The sequence below is a fragment of the Stylophora pistillata genome, chromosome 12 (genome assembly GCF_964205215.1).
Source record: "Stylophora pistillata chromosome 12, jaStyPist1.2, whole genome shotgun sequence".
In the NCBI taxonomy this organism is placed as follows: domain Eukaryota; kingdom Metazoa; phylum Cnidaria; class Anthozoa; order Scleractinia; family Pocilloporidae; genus Stylophora; species Stylophora pistillata.
In genome coordinates this window covers 1920001-1940560 of record NC_142530.1, presented here as the reverse complement: position 1 = coordinate 1940560, position 20560 = coordinate 1920001, and the positions used below count along the sequence as shown (strand labels likewise).

The following is a 20560-nucleotide window of genomic DNA, read 5'->3' as shown; positions in this document are numbered from 1 at the left end:
GAGAACGACTCTTTTAAAAATTCTTCATCATTTCCTTCTTACGTGTCGACGAAACCCAAAACACTTGCAAAGACACTGGTGGCGCTTTAATCATTGTTTGGGAACGACGAAAGCGAGAGAAGCCCGAAGTAAGGCGAAGTTATGCATTATAATGACCGGGCGCCAACGAACGGCGGCGATTAGCGTGTGAAAACTGGCCATAGCCGACAGTCATTTTTGTCGTAAAGTAATTAACGACCTTTTCCGGCGCTCTGATAATAACTGTTAATCAGGGCTACCACAGTCCCGAGAGGACTTCGTCAACCCTCTCCTAAGTCTAAACAGAGAGGGAACCAGACATTTCTTGACAGGTGAAAAAACTTACCGAGTTCAATAAAACACTGAATTCCGGCCTAACTGTACAAAAACAGCGGGCGCTGTTAATCTAACAAAGTCAGTAACATACTACGCATATGATTTCACGGTCCTTTCACAAAGGTTTGTTTTGTAATTAAGCAAGAATCCCATGCCCTAAAAACAAATCTTTCGTTACCACGATTAATGGTTTCGTCTTTCTCCCACGGGATTCAGCGCCGCAGTTTCCAGTCCGTTTCCCTGTTTATCTTGACGAAGGTATGCAAATGTTGAAATATGTCAAACTATGAACTGTTGGCGAAGCTCGCTTTAAACCACAGCTGTATGTGTTATTCACGCAGTTTTTTAATTTCACGTCGCTTCTTTTCGGTTGTTCTATGCTCACCTTGTTTTATTGATTACAAACGCTCGTAATTGACTTTAAAGGTCGATTAATTACAGAACCACTTGCCCCGCCGACAGTCCAACTTCGTTCAGATAGCAGTTTCCGTCACTTTGAAAGCTTAGTATTTTCATGCATGTGCTAAAGTCAAAGCTAAAACACAACTTTCGCAGATCTGCTAACGTCAATATTCACAACCTTTCTATATGCAAATAAGCATTATTATTTGTCAGCGAGAAAACTAAGGAAGATTATTCATTGTATCCCTACTTTGGATTAACATTGGCCTCACGACACGAAACAACACACCTGATATACTGTATAGATATACTGTAAACATATTGTAATTGTTTTTATCACAATAAGTCAAACGATATGATAATGATCAAAGTCTCTGAAACTTCAGGTCAAATACTGTTGTAGTGGAGACCGAAGAAATTCCATGATAAAAATATATTTTAAAGAAATCACTTATGCTTCCAACTAAAGCACAAGTTTGTAGATCCTTCTAGATTATAAAAAATCTCTCCGGAAAATTACAGTGTAGCATTTGTTAGAGTCAAATTGGTAAAAATCTCAGAGAAGAGTCATTCGCTGAAAATGAGCGATAACACTAGATTTTAAACTGACTGCGTCTCGTTCTTGATTTTCGGTTGTCTTCAAGGACTCGTGACGCCAAAAATTGCTTGGGAAGTTATAGTCTGAGATAATTTGTCCAAAATGTTTTATTTTTTCACTTCACACTAATATTTCTCAGTATCCAATAAGTTTTCGGTCCAGCCTGAAACGTTAGGTTATATTTCATTTTTCAGATAATTGTTATTGCTTGACAGGCAAAAATGCCTCATTTACTCGTCTATGTGAAGGGTTTGAAAAGAACTTATCGCAAGCTAAGTTCAACAAATACACCTTATGTTGTCGTGAGTCTGATATGTTCGAATGACGTCAGAATGTGGGAGGCATACAGCTGACCGTCGCTAATGTTCTACCCACCTTTTGACATTTTTCGAGATATTTGTTATATATGATAGAAAAGGCAAAATAACAACAAACATATGAAAACATATGTGTGAACTGCGGTTATGAGACGTATATGAGAACGATCCTTCGCAGTAAAGCACTATTTGAGCAATAGTGAAAATCAGACCTGAAAAAAATTTCAGGCCTGTACGGGACTCGAACCACTGACCTCTGCGATACTAGTGCAGCGCTCTACCAATTGAGCTAACAAGCCAACTGGGAGCAGGCCATCAAATTAATTCGATATAAACCCGTAGATGATAAATCAAACAACAACAAACATATGAAAACATATGTGTGAACTGCGGTTATGAGACGTATATGAGAACGATCCTTCGCAGTAAAGCACTATTTGAGCAATAGTGAAAATCAGACCTGAAAAAAATTTCAGGCCTGTACGGGACTGAAATTTTTTTTTTTTTTTTTCAGGTCTGATTTTCACTATTGCTCAAATAGTGCTTTACTGCGAAGGATCGTTCTCATGTACAAAAGGCAAAATGCCGCTAATGGACGGTGACGTTATTTACGCGTCTGTCTTGTAATAGATCCTAAGCAAGAACCAATCAAAATCCGCACATAATTCAGCTTATTAAATAAAACGCTTTTTAACACGTTCTCAATCTTTAAGGAAATTTAGCACTTCTGATGGCGTTTTTGTTAGAAGCACCGTTTTTTAGCTGGAAGCACCTTTTTTAAGCAGTATCATGAAAAGCGCTGTTTCATTCGTGTGGGTTAAGGAACCACAAAATTTCAGCTGATATGCCAATAATTCCAATGGAAACGTTTTACAAAAACAGCGTGAAGGACTAGATAACAGTCCTTTTAATTCACTCAAATGTCTTTTCGAGAATAGTCTAAAAAACTTCATAATGGCGTACATTTGAAAGACAGAATTTTATGATGCATTGCGCATGCCCTGCAACTAGTTTACATAATCACTCAATTATCATATATCAAACGGAATGCAAGAATTTCAGTTGCATCTCGCACTCTTTTGAAACAGTTGTCACCGTCTTGGCTTGAATCGTCAAAGACGCATCCAAAATGGCGCTGCAAGGGATTTACTTCAGTTCGCCGAAGGTACAAAAGCAATACGACTCAGGTAAGTATGTCCGCGTGATGCTACGACCTTGCACCACAGGAATTCGAATTCTGATGTTTACAGTTCAGTTTTAGGAACACGGAATTCTTATTCTAGGTCTTTGGTGTTTTCCAATCATTGTGCGTCAGGCGACTTGGACGTAGTGTTACAGTTGATATCCTACACACTATCTTTAGCTGTATCGTCCACAGGCGCTTTCAGAATTAGTCAGTCCGCTTTGAATATCAATCGTGTGTGGTCTTAATTTGTCACACTCTTGATTCACTCTTTGAATGAAATAATCGTTTGCTATAACGCGGTGCCGATTATCAACCCAGTGTGTTCGTTGTTTCTTACAACACCAGTTTTACATTCGATACAGAAATGGAGACCAACATGTTACTTTCAAGAGCAATATTCCAAATCAAAGCGAGATAATTAGTTGAAAACTACGACATTGCATGATGATGTCTCGTTTCGTCAAACTCTCTATATTGAGGTGTTATCGGGTGTAAAGCCATTAACACATTTTATTAACGTTCAAATCGCTTTTCGAGACAGACTAATAAAGTCCGTTTTCCTCTCACTAATTTGATCTTTGTTTTACGCCAACTGAATTAAAAACAAAAGACGCTAAACTGTAATGTAGTTTTTGTTTCCCCGACAAACTCCTACGTGTTTCCGGTCTGTGTTTTAAGTTTACAAATCATTACTTTTTTTATCTTAAAGAATGCGTAGCACCTGAAAGATGGCCAAAAGGCTGTTAAAAATTTCTACTGACAAATTCTAATAGAAGTTATTCTTCCAAAATCGTTCAACTGGAAAAGGTTTGACCTATGAAGAACTAAAAACAAGTGAGCTGAATAATGCATGACGACATTTAAATCAGATATCTTTGAAAGCATCACTAGTTGTTTTTACCGATAATTGTCCGTTGAGTAATGACTTGAGGGTTTGTCATCAAACTGGTATCAGTTGTTGTTCACACCGCTACACAGACCCAGGAGAACATGTTAGATCCGAGGGTAAATAAAATAAAGTCATCTAGTTGTTGATTAAAGTGTTATCAGAACGTGATAAAAATATTCCGCGAGCGATATCAACTGACGTCATAAAATCATTCAAAGGGAGAAAGGAATTGATAAGAATAACAGAAACTGCGAATAACTTAACTTAACTGCTTTTGAATTTGTGGAGTCAAAATACCACAAAAATAGAAGATCGCAACAAATATACAACTGCGAACGACTTGATCACGCGAAAATCTACTCTTCAAAACTGGTTCACGCAGATTGCAAAATAGACTCTGGGAAAAAAGTTTGTGTCGAACAGGAGGCAAAAATAAAAATTAAACAGAGTTCATGTTGCCGTGCGTTTGTTTAGTAGATAAATCACGCAAGGCGTCAAGATGTGGCAAGGACAAAAAAGTGGCACATTGGTGTTTCACCGATGTTGTTGCCACATTTTGATACCTTCTTTGATCCATTACTGAACAGGCGCACTACAATATGGATCTATTTGTCTTTTATGAGAAAAAAAAAATGTCGGTAATAGACCACTTTCATAAATGGCTGCCGGATTTAATATTCTTTTAGTTTAAATTTAAAGTAGCCCTTCTGGCCTCGCTTGAGATGGTGACGTTGGATCACAAGTAGGAACCAATCAAAATTGGTGTATAATTTAGCTTATATAATTAAAAAATAGATCCATATTGCCGTGCGTTTGTTTTGTATGGTGGCCGAGAACTGCCGTTAAAAATATTCAAATGTATAGGAATTATTTTTGTTATTTTTTTTTAATTTCGATTTATTTCTCATTTTTCTTTTTAAAATAACAGCAAGTGAAAGTAAAATGTAAAATAGAAATAAAATGAAACCAAAGATAAATGAAATCAAATCAAAATTAAATACTACCCGGCCGAGCGCTGCCACTAGTTTTTTTCTTTTTTTTTTTTTTTTTTTTTTTTTTTTCGCGGTCGGAAAAAAAAATTTGTTCGTGGCCGAACGCTGCCACATGGCCATGGCCGAGGGCTGCCAAACAAACCCAGAATTCTTTGCAGGATGCCTTTCACTGCGTGGATGCCTTTTGCTGCGTGGAAAACTTAAAAGAGAAAGTGACTGCGAAAAGAGGGAAGAAGCGTGATGCAGGAGATGCAACGCATAAATTAATTAAAGGAAAGGAGCTGTATAATAATAACTGTCGAATTCAACGAAGAATAAGAGCCGTTTGCTCACGGTGGGTTTCGCAATGCATACAAAGCAACCACAAAGCACCCACAGTTCAAGGGGACTACCTGGGTAATTAAAAGATACCTTCCTGATGCTGTGAAGGGAATAAATGACATTGGGCAAACTGACCCAAAAGGCGGTTCAGATGCATCTTCTTGCAAGGAATTTTGCTCCCCAGTTGGAACAAAAAAATCATTGGAAAACATGCATTTGGAGAGGTCCTAAGGTATAGAAAGATCTACTACGGTGAAGATGATAAAGGAGAATTTGTGACTGTGGAGGAGATTATTGATGGACAGTTTACCAAGTACTTAAACAATACTGGTGATTGTTGTGTCGAGGAAACAGATGTTATGGGTCAGAAGGCTCAATGTCTAACCCATTTTGCTTATGAAAAGTCAGACAAAAAACTCATGCTGCTAGACATACAAGGACATGGGTATGAATTATTCGACCCAGAAATTGCTTCCCATGAACTTTTTGATGGTAGTGCATTCTGGGTTTGTTTGGCAGCCCTCGGCCATGTGGCAGCGTTCGGCCGCGAACAATTTTTTTTTTTCCGACCGCGAAAAAAAAAAAAAAAAAAAACTAGTGGCAGCGCTCGGCCGGGTAGTATTTAATTTTGATTTGATTTCATTTATCTTTGGTTTCATTTTATTTCTATTTTACATTTTACTTTCACTTGCTTTTATTTTAAAAATAAAAATGAGAAATAAATCGAAATTAAAAAAGACAAAAAACAAAAATAATTCCTCTAAATTTGAATATTTTTAATGGCAGTTCTCGGCCACCATAGGTTTAGTTACAGTTCAAAGAAGAAAAGTGGTAAGAACAGAAAAGTACGTAGCGCTCGAGGCGCAGCCGAGAGCGTCACTAATGTTCTTACCACAAATTGACGTCTTTTGTTATTTGTTACCGTCAAGATCCACGGTAACGTGGAATCTATGTGTTTTTATAATGAAAAAGCAAAATGTTGTCGATGGTGACGTCATCTACGTGTTTGTCCTCCAATAGATGATAATATCAGTAAGAATCGATCAAACTTCGTGTGATATGCAAAATTGACCAAGTTTAAGCAAATCAAACATTTGTTGATACGGGTGCCCGGATATTTGAGCGGTTGCTTCACGGGTTGATTTCATAGCAAGAAGTAAGAAAGTTTGCCTTTCCAAGGATTTCAGATTTTATCTTTAGTTCAGATGACAAAGTGCGATTAAAAATTGAACATTTCTCCTGCAAGTCGGCGCAAGTCAAACATCACTCCAATTCATTAAGTAATAGTTGTTTGATTGAATTTCCGACCAAAAACCTCGTTCATAAACTATGTTTCTGCATCAATATCCCAATTCTTTCCCAAGTTAATTCCCAAACTTCCTACAATTCGAGTTGCGATGCTACGCTGCGTTCCCGATTCTCCTGCAAACTGTTTGACAGAGTTTCCCGAAGTCTATTTCATAGCAGAAGGCCTTTCCTTTCAAGAGAGTAACTCACGAGTAACTCAGTGGAAGAGTGGGGAAAGAAAGAAACTCTCCGCAAAGTAGACGATGAACAAGCGGATATTAGAGGGAAGGCCGGGTATTTAAATGCTTGGATTGCTAATATCTATGATATTCTCCTTCAGCCACTAAACATCCTAAGGGAATTATGAATGATGCTTACGACCATCCAGAGGGACCACAAACTCCTTCGTTCGGTGGGAGTTACGCTCCCCGTGATGACAGACCTTCGGCTGCGTACTCATATCAGGAGAATGGGACGAGTAGACCCCATTTGCCGTCAAGTTCCAGCACACTTGGGTTTTGCCCTCCCAAGGAGCAGAAACGCAAGAATCGATGCGGTGCAAAGTGTATACTGATCCCATTGTTGGTGCTTTTCATCATTCTGTTCTTGGTGATGGTAGTCTTATACTTCACGAGGGATTCCTCGAGTGAAAAAGAGAACGTGAATGGGAACAACCCAACAGATTCTGAAGTGGTAAATAATTAAACTAGCATACAAGATTGTGCCACTCAACAAGAAAAATCGTCCAATAAAATAAGGGCTAGCAAAGGTGAAGGCAAACCAATCTTACAAGCCTGTCCATCTCATTAAAGCTTGTTCTTATCAGTCTCGTACCTAGACCTCTCACGGCCAAGCGGTTACAAGTACACGGTGGGATCTGGGTACGAGAGTAAGAGTGAAAAGGAGTGTCACTATTTCCTCCAAGACCAGGAGGCCTGGCCGTTGTAAGGCTGCCGCATCCTTACCTTCCGGCATTTCATTTGGTCTAAGTTTAATTTTTTTACCGTAACTTTTTTATACTCCTGGAGAGAAGTAGTGAAATAGAACGGGGTCTTAGGGCGCTTCTCGCTGGAATGTCGTAAAAACCAAAACGTCAATATGATGACGGCGGCCAAACTACCGGAACTGCGGGAAAGCGCGGGAAAACGCGGGTGACCAAGGTGCGGTGGTTAGTTTTGCGCCTTATTGGTTATGAGAATGGCGTGAATTTTTTCTGGACCAATTACAGAGAAAAACTAATATAATCCTGGATTATATTTGATACTCCGATTGAAAATAGCTCTGACCTTTTGAAAACAATATGGAGCCCTGGGCCAGTCCTTCAATCAAGAGTCCAGCGCATGTCCTATAAGTTACCCCTCCCCCCTTAAGATAAACCTCCCTGTATAATCCTTTATAAGAAATTTATCCTCTTCCTTTCCCCTTCCCCCCCTCCTAGCTGGGTTGTTCTCATGTTAAAATCTGACCGGACCATTTCAAACCACCAGTCTTCTCTTCTAAGAATTAATTTTCTTATTTCAGAAACAAACTCCATCTCCTCCATGCCTGTCAATCCCAAAACCTGTGCCATTTGCAACGCTACCGGAAAGCCTTAAAACAGAACTGAAGCAACTGGAAGCTTTGATTATTAAGCAAGTCGAACTCGGAGGGCCGGTAGGTATCTCGTGTTTTGGTTTCTAACTCACATGCATTTTCTAAAAACAGTACAGTGCAATTTAGTTCTAGGAAATATTCGCTGATGTCCTATTTTGTCCTTTTCAGATGGCCGTAACAAGCAATATCGTGTACATGAACAAGGTGATCTGGGAAGGCGAATATGGAGTAATGAATAATTCGGAGACTCCTAAAAGAAAGCCTTCAGTCACTACTATTTTACCCTTGGCGAGTGTTTCAAAGGTGCTAACGGTAAGAAAATCCAAATTACGGGCAACGAAAAAGCCAGTGACAAAGTTGTTATCCCCTCTTGGCTATTACTAAACCATAATCCAACCCTACATGTCTAAAGAAAGCACAGGTCCGCATTGGCGTACTCGCATCGTTTAAGAGAAAAAGCTGTCATATAAGAGGCTTGAGAAGGCTTTATTTATTGGCTCATTTTTGAACGTAGGTTAACTGCCTTCTCGATGAAAATAATCTTTCTGTTTCAAAGTGACAATTTTTATACCTTGCCACTAATCATGACATAATTTGGTTGCAATGGGAGATAATTGGACTTCGCAGAAATGAATTATTCTTATTTACCCTTTTCGTTCCCTCTAATCCCCCGTATTTATGTTTGCAATTTGCCGTGAAACTGTTAATGACGACAGTTTGTTTTCTTTCCGCCTCAAGGTGGTTTTGGAAGGCGACCGCTTACACCTCAGAGAACTTAAGCTTTTAAGTCTAAACGGTTTTCCTTCCATACGTACAGCGTACAGTTTTACATAAATAGCCACGAACACACGAGCAGGGTTATCAAAATATTTGCCACTTTTCAACACTGCAGGTATTGATGTTGTTTAAGCTGCACAATGATGGCTTTGTCAATTCATTGGACGACCCCGTCAACAAATATCAAAGTGATTTTTCGGTAAAAAATCCTTTCGGAAACGATCCCATTACGCTAAGGTAGGAATTTAATCGTAATCTTATACGCATCCAAGAAAATATTCCTCCTCACTCCATTCTGTTTAGGTATCACGTCAAGAGATATCTCCTCTATGCATATGGTGCGCACGCATTCACACGAAAGGATAGACTAGTGCGGCCCCTTCGCCCTTTCCAAACTTCCCTACCCCACCCTAACACAATCACAAAGTGATTTCACGTTCCTTTTTTGTTTCGCCTTCATTTGACAGACAACTGGCGTCTCATCGTTCCGGTCTTCCTAGAGAGGCTCCCTGTTACCCGGAGACAAAATCAAACCTCTGTCCGCGTTCTAACGATCAGATGATACAGCGGCTCAAAAATGTGACCCTTTTGCGGGCGCCTGGCACAGAGCCGTATTACAGGTTTTTTTTTTCCAACTGATTTTGAATTCCCTGAATATTAATTTTTATGACCGCTTTCCCAAGATCTTATTCCAAAACAGCGATTATTCCATTCGTTCCATTTATTCCATATTTAATGTTTATTTTAGCTAACCCTTTTTGCCTCGATTGCCCCTTCAGAACTAAAAAGAATTCTTGGCTTTAAACGGGGCAACGGGAATAATTAACTTTAAAGAGCTAGCGACGAAAGAGAAACGTGTCTTTCACCATTTATGAATGCAATTGACGAACTACATAGGTGCACTGCCTGATTCAGTTTTCGCTTGTCTGAAGTCACCAATTCCATCGAAGCTCTAAAGTGCATGTGCGTTATCTCGAGTTGTCTTCATGTAGGCTTGAAGAACCATTTGTAAAGCGCATAAAACGTTGTTTGGAAGGCATGTCATTTTTCACACGCTTTTCTAAAGCTTCCAAAGGATCATATTTTGCTTTTAATTGACAAATTTCATATGCATATGAAACTTTTTATGAAATAAGAGTGAAAACCGCGTGTGAAGACCCTTTATCTGTGATTTGTTTTCTTGTTTAGTAACCTCGGCGTTGCACTGCTCGGTCGAGTCCTGGGCGAGAGATTTGGAAATGGGGCTGGCTATGAGGGATGGATAAAGAACAATTTATTAGACTCCTTTGAAATGACAGACACATCTTTCGTATTGGATGACAGGTATATCCTGGGTGTGTTTTTATCACTTTTTTTTTTTTTAATTTTAATTTGTGAGAGGAATAATGCCACCGAGCAAGTACTGGGATGGAACCTGTTAGGCAATAGAAGTCAAAGTCATCCCAATGAGGACGCATGTTGGTTCATTTTACAAATTGATTTATTTTACTTTCAGCATAAAGAAACGTATACCAGTTGGTTATTTTAGTCCAACAGAATTCTCTAATATCAAAGAATGGGGATGGCTGAATCCAACTGGCGGAGTCTTTTCAACAGTAACTGACTTTGCAAAGGTAAAACGTTGCTTAATGCGTTAATTGTCGCCTTCATGCGAGGTTTCTTTCGCCGTGACTGCCTTTCTCTCATTTAGTATCTATTATTTATTATTAAAAACTAGATCATTGGATAATGCAATACAAGACTTTTTATTGGCTTAGCCCTTATGGTATATCAGCCAATATACCATAATCTACAAATATGGCCATCGTAAGTGTCAGCTTAATATTAAAAGGGAGCTAAAAATTTAATAAAATTTTATACTTAATTTAACGTTTTTAATAAAACAATTATTCCACTCGCTCTTATTGGATATAAGATGATTATAGCCAACTCAGCGCTACGCGCTTCGTTGGCTATCTATCATCTCATATCCAACGCGCGCTCGTGGAATAATTGTTAATTATCTTAGGTCCAGTTGCAGCAGAAAAAATTAACACTATATTTAGACAAAGCTCTAGTGGGTTAACTTTTACTGGCCCTCGTTTCACGCACATTTGCTAGTCCACATGCATCTGCCCATCTTGTGCCTGAGTGTAGTGCGTTGCACATACTGAGTACAGTTTTACGAACATTGGGATAGGTAGGGACATCAAATGACCGTTAAATTTTCTTTGTTTGATTGTAACCAGGTGTTCTTTACCTTAAGTATGAAGCTTCCCTACCTCCCTTTATCAGCTCCGCAAATTTTCAAAGTCATCATGCTGAATATAATTGCTTGATTGTTTGGTTATTGTTGTCGGATTTTCACTTCCAGTTAGAGGCGGGTCTATTCGACCTCGATTCCAACAACTATCTCTCTAGTGCTCTTGCAGACGATTTCTTTGCGCCAGGTGAGTTTATTTTCCCTTTGCTCTTAATAGTTGCTTATCTAGAGAAGACTTTAATCGTAAGGCCAAAGCGTCTCCCACTGATTCAGTTGCAACATCTTGATTTTCTGTCCGTTTCGCTGTAGGGTACGTTCTTGGGGACGCCAAGAGTGTGGTTGGTACACCTTGGGAGATTACAATCCTGGATGATTTGCTCGTCAGAAGTAAAGCCGGTGACGTGTTCGGATATCACGCAGCAATCCAACTTTTGCCAGAGTTGAAACTGGGTGAGAACAATTATAATACATTCTGCAGCCCGCGGGAACGCCCTCATTATTGCTTTTTTTATCAAGGCTTTGGCAGTAATGGAGAATAACTCGTGCCAGACCCCTTGGTAAACCTTTTTTGGCTCGCCTCAGCTTTCTCTCGATTGAAGAGGCATTCGCCCCACATCATTTATAATAACTGTATTGCTCGCAGGCTACGCAGTCTAAGTACAGAGTTCTGTTTGAACAAGAACTTTCCAACCTCACTCTTAGCTGTAACCACCATTCTTTTGTTTTAAATAAACCTCAACTGGCCGAAGTTTATTTAAAGGTAGTAAACGGACCTTTGATTTCGTTTCTTTCAGCTTTCAACTTATTTTGCACACACTGTGGAGCCTTGCGGCTTCACTTTAGCACTCAATTTAAGAAGAATTTTATCCCAGCTCTTAAAGAAGTCCTCAGAAATGAAGCACAAAAGGTAATAATTTTTAGTTTTTGTTCTGGTAAATGAAGAAAACTCGTTCCACTCTCTTAATCAGTCACAACTCGGTCACACGCATTTTCCCGCGTTTCAGATGGTTTGCTTGTTTTTTTCTTTTGGTTCACATTGGTTCCTTGTAATATTTTGTAATGTTCTAATATCTTAGTAAACGCTAGTTTTAGAAACGCGCGTGGACATAGAAAGGCATTTTCCTCGCACGACTCATTCACGAATGACCACGCGTGTGTTCTCTAACCCTCGCAATCCGTCAAGCTTCTAAATGAAGGCGGATGCTAAGGTTATACTGAGCTAGAGCGGTGTAAGTAGCCAATCACATACAGTCCATCAGAGATGATGAACTTTGCTTTCTTATTTTCAATTCAGAAAATAGTGCTTCCTCCAGACACAAAGCCCTTCATTGGAGTGTACAGAGTGGATGGACTCGCTTACTTACGATTTCTTGAGGTCAAACTGAAAGACGGACAGCTCCTTATGTCCTTAAATGGCCAATATGATGCATTTCTCTTAAACTACACAAAGCCATTAACATTCAAAATGATTATGCTGTCATCTCTTTCCTGCTTCGACAAGTTTACACTCGGAGTTAACAACGAGCTCGTCGTCTTCGACAGCCCGTCAAGTGTGGATGGTCTCTGCGATAAGTTTGCCATGTACAGTGCATCTCCCAGTGGTAAAACGTTCTTCTACAGAAAGAGAGATTAGAACAAGAGCAGAATATTTTAGAGATGTCTTGGCCATGACGGCATTGTTACTGCGACATCGTAGCAGCACTGTGTAGATACTTTCTCTAAACAATTCGTTCCAGGCTTCTGCATAGCCCTCTTGTTTACAGCTGCTGTGCGGGAGAGGAAAGAGCTGAAGGCTCTTTTCAACTTAAGCTTCACACATAAATTAAACAGTCGTTTTGCGACGTGCAAAGGCTTTTTGGAAAAAATGAGGAAAAATAGTAAAGAGTCAAAGACAAACAACACTGAAACAAAACGCCCCAAAATCTGTAATATTCAAGATGGTGGATAGCCTTTGTGACAGACCTTCAAGTTTCCTCTCGTTCAAGCAGAGGAACCGTGAGGCACGTGTGGGCATGGGCCGAGCGAAAGTAAGCACGAGTTGGAGGGGGGGGGGGGGGGGCTTTGAAGGGGCAGTTCTCCTCCCAACCTCTTTCCCGTCGCTAGTCGCTCTGTTTGCTTGCTTTCGCCCCATTCCCTTACGCGTCTCTCGATAAAACTGCTCCCTCGGCTGAACTCTTCATTGAAAACAAACTGGTTTACGAAGATTGAGCAGACTTTTTATCTCGAAACCGTTATAACCCTTTTTTATCTTAGACTAAAGACAATCAAAAAAGAATAAGTGTGTTTTTACCCATCATTCCGTCGTAAAGGTCGACAGGCGAGCTACTCGACTTGAGACGAATAAGTCCCAAGCTAACGCGGATAGCGCCGGAACGAGACTTCGCGGAATATAGCTTCATCTATTAAAGGCCCCATTAAAAAGTAATCGCTCAAACATAACAAAAGTCATTATAATGCCGCGCTAACTAATATAAACACTTGGAGAAGAGTAACACAATATAGGGCTGTTTTAAAAATCATATTAAGTTGCTTAAACACTGACCGTCAAGTCGCGCACCGGCAGAGCTTTATAATTTGTCTTTACTGACAAGCGCAATTTGGTAGTGGCTCGTTAGTTTATTGCAACATCAAGAGCCAAATAAAGCCTAAGATAGAAGTTGAGCAGATTAAGTAGAGAAACGTCGTTGAAAAACTGGGTAGCCTGTGATCAGCACAAAAAATGTGACTTAACGCAAACAACTACGAACATTGTGAATTACCTCTAGGATCGTTAAATCACTCACGAGGCGAACTCCTGTGAAATAAATGACCTGTCATTAAAGAAGGAATCATCGGTACTTTTCAGACAAGTTTTAATGGTTTTTCAAAGTGTTTCAATATTTTATTTATTTCGCGCCAGTACTTGGCAACCCAGAAAGAATCAGATTGTTGCATTGACAGCCCTACTCAAAGGGAAATAACATGTCCTCTATCATAATTTAATTGAACCGATAAGATTAGGTTTAGTTTAGGGAGAAATGTAATGTATTTTCATTAAATTCGGGCCCGATCGTTATATTAAAAAACAAAACAAAAATATCTACGCGTGAAAAGTTACTCATTAACCTTGATGGAAATTCTGAGAGCCCTGTGTAAACTCCTTCAGCTTCAGTACCATCGTGTTTGCCAGGAGTTAACTGGCCGAAATAAGCTTTGAGGTTAAAAGGACGTGAATGGGTTAGGAGGACAATGGCAATGACTTCGACAATTTTTATACGAAAGACATATGCGAAGACCATTATTTGACCTGTGGACCTCGTTTTCCTTTGCGCGAAATCTGATCAAAGAAAGGTTTTCAGAGGTTTAAACTTTGAACGGGTTTATTTGAATTCACGAAGTGTCGTGCAGAAGATCTTGACACCACCTCTTCTCTGCAAGCGGGTAGATTTGTGAGATTAAATAGCCAAATAGAGGAGTTTATTACCAAATGGAGTGGGTTAGATCAAATAGCAAGGGGAATGCATTTGAGACAACTGACTTGCGGTCAGACGCCGACAGAACCAAGACGCAACATAACACGAAACAGAACAAGAGAAACAGTTCAACCCAGGAATCTCCTCGACGAAGAACAATCGCAAACAGTCTGTCCACTTCAAACGTAAAGAATGCAAGCTTTTCTGGAAAAAAGCGCTCAGTTTTGAGGCGATTGTCGCAATGCCCTCTTTCGCCATCAGTGGAATATACATCTGTTATGGAAGGTTTGAAAGCTAAGATAACATCAGAACCCAATAAGCCAATAGTTGCGTCGCCGCGGAAAAGAAGTCGGGCAAAATCGTTTAATCATTCAGTTCGACAATCTAAAATTTCTGTTTTGAAACTACCATCTGAGTTCGAGAGCATGTTAAATTGTGGTCCGCGGCCGAGAGGAAGCACACTGCTCACGCGAATCGGTGATGCGAGAGCCTCGGAAACTGGAAAACCTGTAAGATCTGACTCTGATAAAAAGGTATTTGATGTTAAGTTAGCTTGGCAAGGATCAAGAGATGATATTTTCACGACAGCAATAAAAGATAATCGAGAAAGCCACGTGTCTGTGTTGGATCTACCCCAAGGAAAGTTGTCCGGTCATATTAAGCTGGAGGATAAAAGCGAAGGCAAGATAGCGGAATCTTTTCAAACTGATACGGTACCTGGTAAGAGTGATAAAGGTGGTCGGAAGATACCGCAGCGGAGAAAACCACAGGTTGATTTGCCAACGATAGAGGAAAAAGATTCTATAGATCATGCTATTTCACAGATAAAACTAAGCGAGAGCGAGGTTGGCTTTGACAAACGACAAAATAGCGGCCTTACAGCTGAACATACAGATGTCAAAACTCCAGCTTCGCCAAGCTTGTTAAAGGACAGACTGAGAAGTGAAAAGGTGTTAGCTACCCACGAAAAGAGAGAAAGAAGTTTTTCTAGCGGCTATTTTACCGGGATTAGACCGGACTCGACAAGACCGAAAACAAAACTTTTTTGCTCCGTTTCATGGGATCCTAAGTTCACAAATCGCACCTCCTCGGATGTATTGAGCCATATAACCATGGATCTGAACAATGAAGCCACAAATTCGAAACATTCAGAAGCGTTTGCTGCTGTAAGTCCCGCAACAAAACGAAAAACAAGCCAGTTCGCTTTAACACGCGCGAACTGCAGACGTGTTGGAAACGCAGCATTGAGCGCGTCGAGGCTTCTTAAAATTCATTATCGAGAAAACGGAACTAAAAATATTATGACAGCGGAAGAAGAGAAAGAACTCGATGAATTATTTGAGGAAATGAAAGATTGTCGATATCTGAGGACAAGTGCTCCTGCGGAGACTGAAATATAAAGGTCTACTGAGGCAAATATCGTCGTTTTTAATCTTCGAAATGAAAGAATATAATGATAATTATTTTTAATCACTGTAATGAAAGAATTGCTTTTTGCAGATCGGTTTGATTATAAGATGTGAACAGATTGTTGAGTTAGAATAAAAATTTAATTTTTCTTAACGGAAATTGGGTTAAAAGTTTATTTAAAGATGTTAAACCATTTACTGAAATTATCGGAAGTATTTAAAGATATTAACACAAGAGAAGTAGCTATGTTGGTTTCAAATCGCATACGAGGCTGCATATTTGGAGAGGTCCTTTAAAAAGAACCTCAGACAGAAAGGTGTGTCCAATATCAAACTATTATTATTTGTGCTTTGCCACAAAGTTTTGGATAAAGTTTGAAGTGATTAAAAAAGATTCAGCTAAGTACTTTCTCTGCTGCTTAATCGTGACTTCTTGGGCCGCTTAACCGGACAAAGGCACACAAATATTAATTTACGCGTTCTGAATGAATGGGATAAAAATATTAAAAATCTTTTATGTACACAGTGGTGTGAAAGTAATTCAATGGGCATCTCAAGGTGTTAAAAGTTGAAAATAAGTCGTGGTTTGCACAAGAATGTTTGAAAGAATAAAGAATCGTGACCAGGCGGTTCATTTGGCAAAAACGAGCCGTCAAGGTCCTCCCCAAACCTTTCGCGGCTTCATTACTCTTTTACACTGAAGCGCACACAAAACTGCCAACTTCGCAGGATAGATTCAGTCGAGCGAATGAAGGCAGCCCTAACTCATGATACAAAATAAACGGGAACGTGATGCTTGCATCGGAACCGGTCTGTTGCATGAAAGCCATTTTCGGAGGTTTGTTAGATGCAATAAAACACTTTCAGTTTGAAGATAAAACTAATTTCGTTTGCTGTTTGCCAGCGACTTACGCCGTTCAGAATTTTTTTTTTTGGAGAGTTAGTGTGGTTTGGTGTACTACCGCGAAGAGAAAGAACCAGAAGATTTATTGACGAATGCGGCCTCGCTCCGGCTTCCTCTACTGATTTACCCACCCTCCCCTCTCCTATTTTCTCAATATTGCTTAGTGTCATCCGGGATCTTGTTACTACGAAATTTTCGCGCCAAATTTCTCCATGTGATTCAACTGATCTTTGCAAACCTTGAAGAAGATGGACGTCGCTGATCGTACAACGGGAACTGCTCACGTCCGTGATGACCTTGCTGAGCGATGCCAAAAGCTATTTCAAGACTTCCTCGAAGAGTAAGTCCATTTATTATCCGCCAGCCTTAAAAAATGCGAATAATCTGAGGCAGATGCGTGGAAAATTGTACAATTCTAACACATAAAGTAGTTACGCGGCGAAAGAGCTGCACATGGTTCGATCCACTCAGTACAATTCTATTTTTTCATCCAATCTCTTCGTTTGGTACTCGATAAGTTTTGGTTAACATTCTTTGTTAATTTTATAGAACAATTTTGAAGAGTTTATATCAAACAAAGTGAAACAACAACTTTGAACTGAAATTAGTTAGATAAGTTTATTCAGCCTCGAGGAACCAAAAGCTTGAAGATTTAACTTTACTCTGAACTGAGGAAAGTAACATTGTTTTATCCGATCGAAGGGTACATCGTAAAACAAGCTTTACTTGATGGACATGGAGGAAAAATAGCAATGATGGTACGAATCACTTAAAGTACGAGGGCTTTGCTTCTTGCACAAATGCGAGATCTGATTTGATGTACGTTAGTTTCTTGATTTATTTATACTTTTACTTGATAATATCGTTCTCTAAAGATTTCAGGTTGATGGAGAAGCGAAATATCTTCCCGAAGTGCAAGAACTTATCAGACCTGAGCGCAACACATTAACAGTCAGTTATCAAGATGTGGAGTCTTACAATGCACAACTATCAACTTTAATCCAGGAGGAATATTACAGGTAACCCCAGTTAACCCTTCACTCCCAAGATCTAATTTGTAATTCTCCTTATTGTCTGCCATACAAATCTTATAATGGTAGATCAGAGAATTTGGTATTTGATCAACTAATCCCCTCATTGATATTTTTCTTCATTCTCATCACTTGTCTGCTTGATATTGTATTGATATTGTAAGGAGAAATTCTGTCTTGGTCACTCATGGAAGTTAAAGGATTATGAGAGATATTGGATGTGTTGGCATGCAGGACCCTATAAATTATGGCACGATCAAGGTTCAAGCCCTGAGCAAGTCATTGAGATTTGTTATTTTGGTGAAACATCCCTTACTCTTTCGGTACCTCTCCCCCCAGAAATATAAATGGGCAACAGTGGTTGTAATTTGATCAGTGCTTTTTTTCTTTCTTTCTATCGTTCTTTCTTCTTTCAACTTTCACAGGGCAGTATTGTTTTCCTGGCCCTACTTGTGCCATCACATATGGCCCTGGGCTAGGCTGTTCAAAGCTTGGTTAAGATAACCCAGAGTCAGTGTGAAATCTGATTTAAGATCTGAAAGTTCTGAGAGGAAATTCAGTACAATTATTTTTAACAGCCTCTGACCCACTAGGCCTAGGATGATATTTTGTAATGCAGTTCACCATAAGTTTGAAAATTCATCTTTTTTCCCCAGGGTGTTTCCCTATCTTTGTCGAGCCGTCAGAAACTTTGCTAGAGACAGAGGCCAAGTACCGCCAACCAAAGAGTTTTATGTCAGCTTCACAGACCTGCCAACAAGACACAAGTAAGACCTTATTTTACCAGCAGTTTTACTCCCAAGATTAAAAAAATTCATTTGCTACACTGTCTGTCCCTTGCTTCCTTTAAGATTAGCTCTGAGAATTTGGTATCCAATCGAATAATATCTCATGGTTAAAATGTTTCCATTTACTTCTTACCTTTATGCTTGAAAACATGTTGACATTGTTAGGGAAAAATCCTTTTTGGTCACTCATAGGATCAAAATCTCAGCATAAATTTTGTCAACAATGACCTATTTTTATGACACATTTTTGCATTGCTTGATTATAACATAGGATTCGAGAACTTACCAGTCAGAAGATTGGAACATTACTACGAATAAGCGGACAAGTTGTGAGGACCCACCCTGTACACCCTGAGTTAGTGAGTGGAACCTTCATTTGCCTCGATTGTCAGACTGTTATCAAGGATGTCGAGCAACAGTTTAAGTACACTCAGGTAGGTGTTTGCATTGTGCTTTGGCTTTTTGTATTGTTGACAAAGTAACTTACTTTGTTAGAGCTTGTACTACCCTTGTTTTGTCAACCTAAATGGAATAAAAGTATTGCTTCTGCCTGGATGGGATGTGGGTCCATTCGAGGGTCTCTCTGCATTTTTCCAGCTTTCCCCAGCAGGTTGTTGTTACCCATTTATACATCTGGGTGTAGTGAGGCAGTGTGTGGGTAAAGTATCGTACTCAAGAACACAATGCAATTTCTCAGCCAAGTCTTATACCCTTTAACTCGCAGAGGTGATTAACATGGAACTTCTCCCCATAGTAACCACACTTTATTCATCAGATAGGTAGAAATGAGAATACTCAAACTTATCAGGTAGAAGTTGATGTCTTGATGTAACACCAAATTCTTGTTACTAATTAACAAGGAATTGATTAGCAGCTAGAGAGGAAAATTAACAATCAGATCTTGGGATTTAAAGTCAGCTCCCAGATTTCTCAATCTGGCCCCGGTTGTTTGAAGGATGGATAACGCTATCCAGTGGATAAATCCCTATCCGGTGGATAGCGCAGTACGTTTTGGTAACACTTATCCGCTGGATAGTGATTAATCCGTTGGATGGCGCTATCCGCCCTTTGAACAACCAGAGCCTGGAGTTCAACTTGTTAACCACTCGGCCAATGTGTCTTGTTATGAAATGTCAGTGAACTCACATTGATTTTAAACACCTAACATCAGTGCATATTCTCCAAACTGTTCCCAATGCATTTTGTCATGTTGTTAAGGAGAATTTTTTCAACAATCAAGATCTGCAATTATTATTTCCTTGTTTTCTCATGACCTTATGTTTGATTCATGGATAATGTTTTTGGGAGAAATGAAAAGTCATTCCTTGGGATTCAAGGATTAAAGAGTATTCGAAATCATTTTTAAATTGTAATCTGATGTCTTTGCTTTGATTGGCAGCCCACGGTGTGCCGCAACCCAGTTTGTCAGAACAGAGCAAGGTTTATGCTGGACATAAACAAGTCACGCTATGTGGATTTTCAAAAAGTGCGTATACAAGAAACACAGGCAGAATTACCCAGGGGAAGCATTCCTAGAAGGTGAGTTAGTAGTGACATTCATTCTTAAATCTTGTACTGCAAGCTTTATCATTTGTTGTGCTTTGTAGTCACTTCCAATGTGGATTTTGAAATTTCAACTGTGTACTTTTGGTCTTCTTCCAAGAGGTAGAAGAGGTTCAAAGTTTAAAACAGAATTTTGATGTTAACTTGTATTGTGATTCCACTGTCAGTAATAACTAACACAAAGGTAATTGAAATACAAGACTTAATTAGATAAGGCAAAAAAAATACTGCCCCTTCCACACTTACAAGTGAAGTGAATGTCAAAGCACATGGTACTTAACCCACATCATTAGCTACTGCCCCTTCTACACTTACAAGTAAAGTGAATGTCAAAGTACATGGTACTTAACCCACATCATTGGCTAGCACAAGTCATGTGATATAAAGCAATTGTGTGACATATTAATGTTACAACTTGATAAACTTTTTTTCAGTGTGGAAGTTATTTTAAGAGC

At 39.4% G+C, this 20560-nt stretch overlaps 2 protein-coding genes across 3 annotated transcripts in view; both read left to right on the top strand.

Moving 5' to 3' along the window:
• Positions 1 to 461: 461 nt before the first annotated feature.
• LOC111320813 (beta-lactamase-like protein 1) lies at positions 462 to 13254 on the top strand. 2 transcript variants are annotated; one of them, XM_088740078.1, is made up of 12 exons: positions 462 to 612; positions 6687 to 7039; positions 7868 to 7999; positions 8108 to 8251; positions 8832 to 8953; positions 9184 to 9336; positions 9905 to 10039; positions 10212 to 10329; positions 11070 to 11145; positions 11268 to 11408; positions 11753 to 11865; positions 12253 to 13254. In XM_088740078.1, exons 2-12 carry the CDS (start codon positions 6710 to 6712, stop codon positions 12589 to 12591), a joined length of 1803 nt encoding a protein of 600 aa, XP_088596204.1. In that variant the 5' UTR covers positions 462 to 612; positions 6687 to 6709; the 3' UTR covers positions 12592 to 13254. The 2 variants fall into 2 exon arrangements, with proteins under 2 accessions (XP_088596204.1, XP_088596203.1); XM_088740077.1 differs by lacking the exon at positions 462 to 612 and adding an exon at positions 2550 to 2858.
• Positions 13255 to 16913: 3659 nt separating this feature from the next.
• LOC111320826 (zygotic DNA replication licensing factor mcm6-B) overlaps positions 16914 to 20560 on the top strand; it is a 15934-nt gene continuing 12287 nt past the window's right edge. Inside the window, exons 1-6 of the mRNA XM_088740076.1 lie at positions 16914 to 17063; positions 17599 to 17742; positions 18411 to 18521; positions 18814 to 18976; positions 19942 to 20081; positions 20540 to 20560. The exon at positions 20540 to 20560 is cut by the window's right edge and continues 92 nt beyond it. Of these exons, the coding sequence (XP_088596202.1) occupies positions 16972 to 17063; positions 17599 to 17742; positions 18411 to 18521; positions 18814 to 18976; positions 19942 to 20081; positions 20540 to 20560 (671 nt within the window). The 5' untranslated portion in view covers positions 16914 to 16971. The remainder of the gene's footprint in view (positions 17064 to 17598; positions 17743 to 18410; positions 18522 to 18813; positions 18977 to 19941; positions 20082 to 20539) is intronic.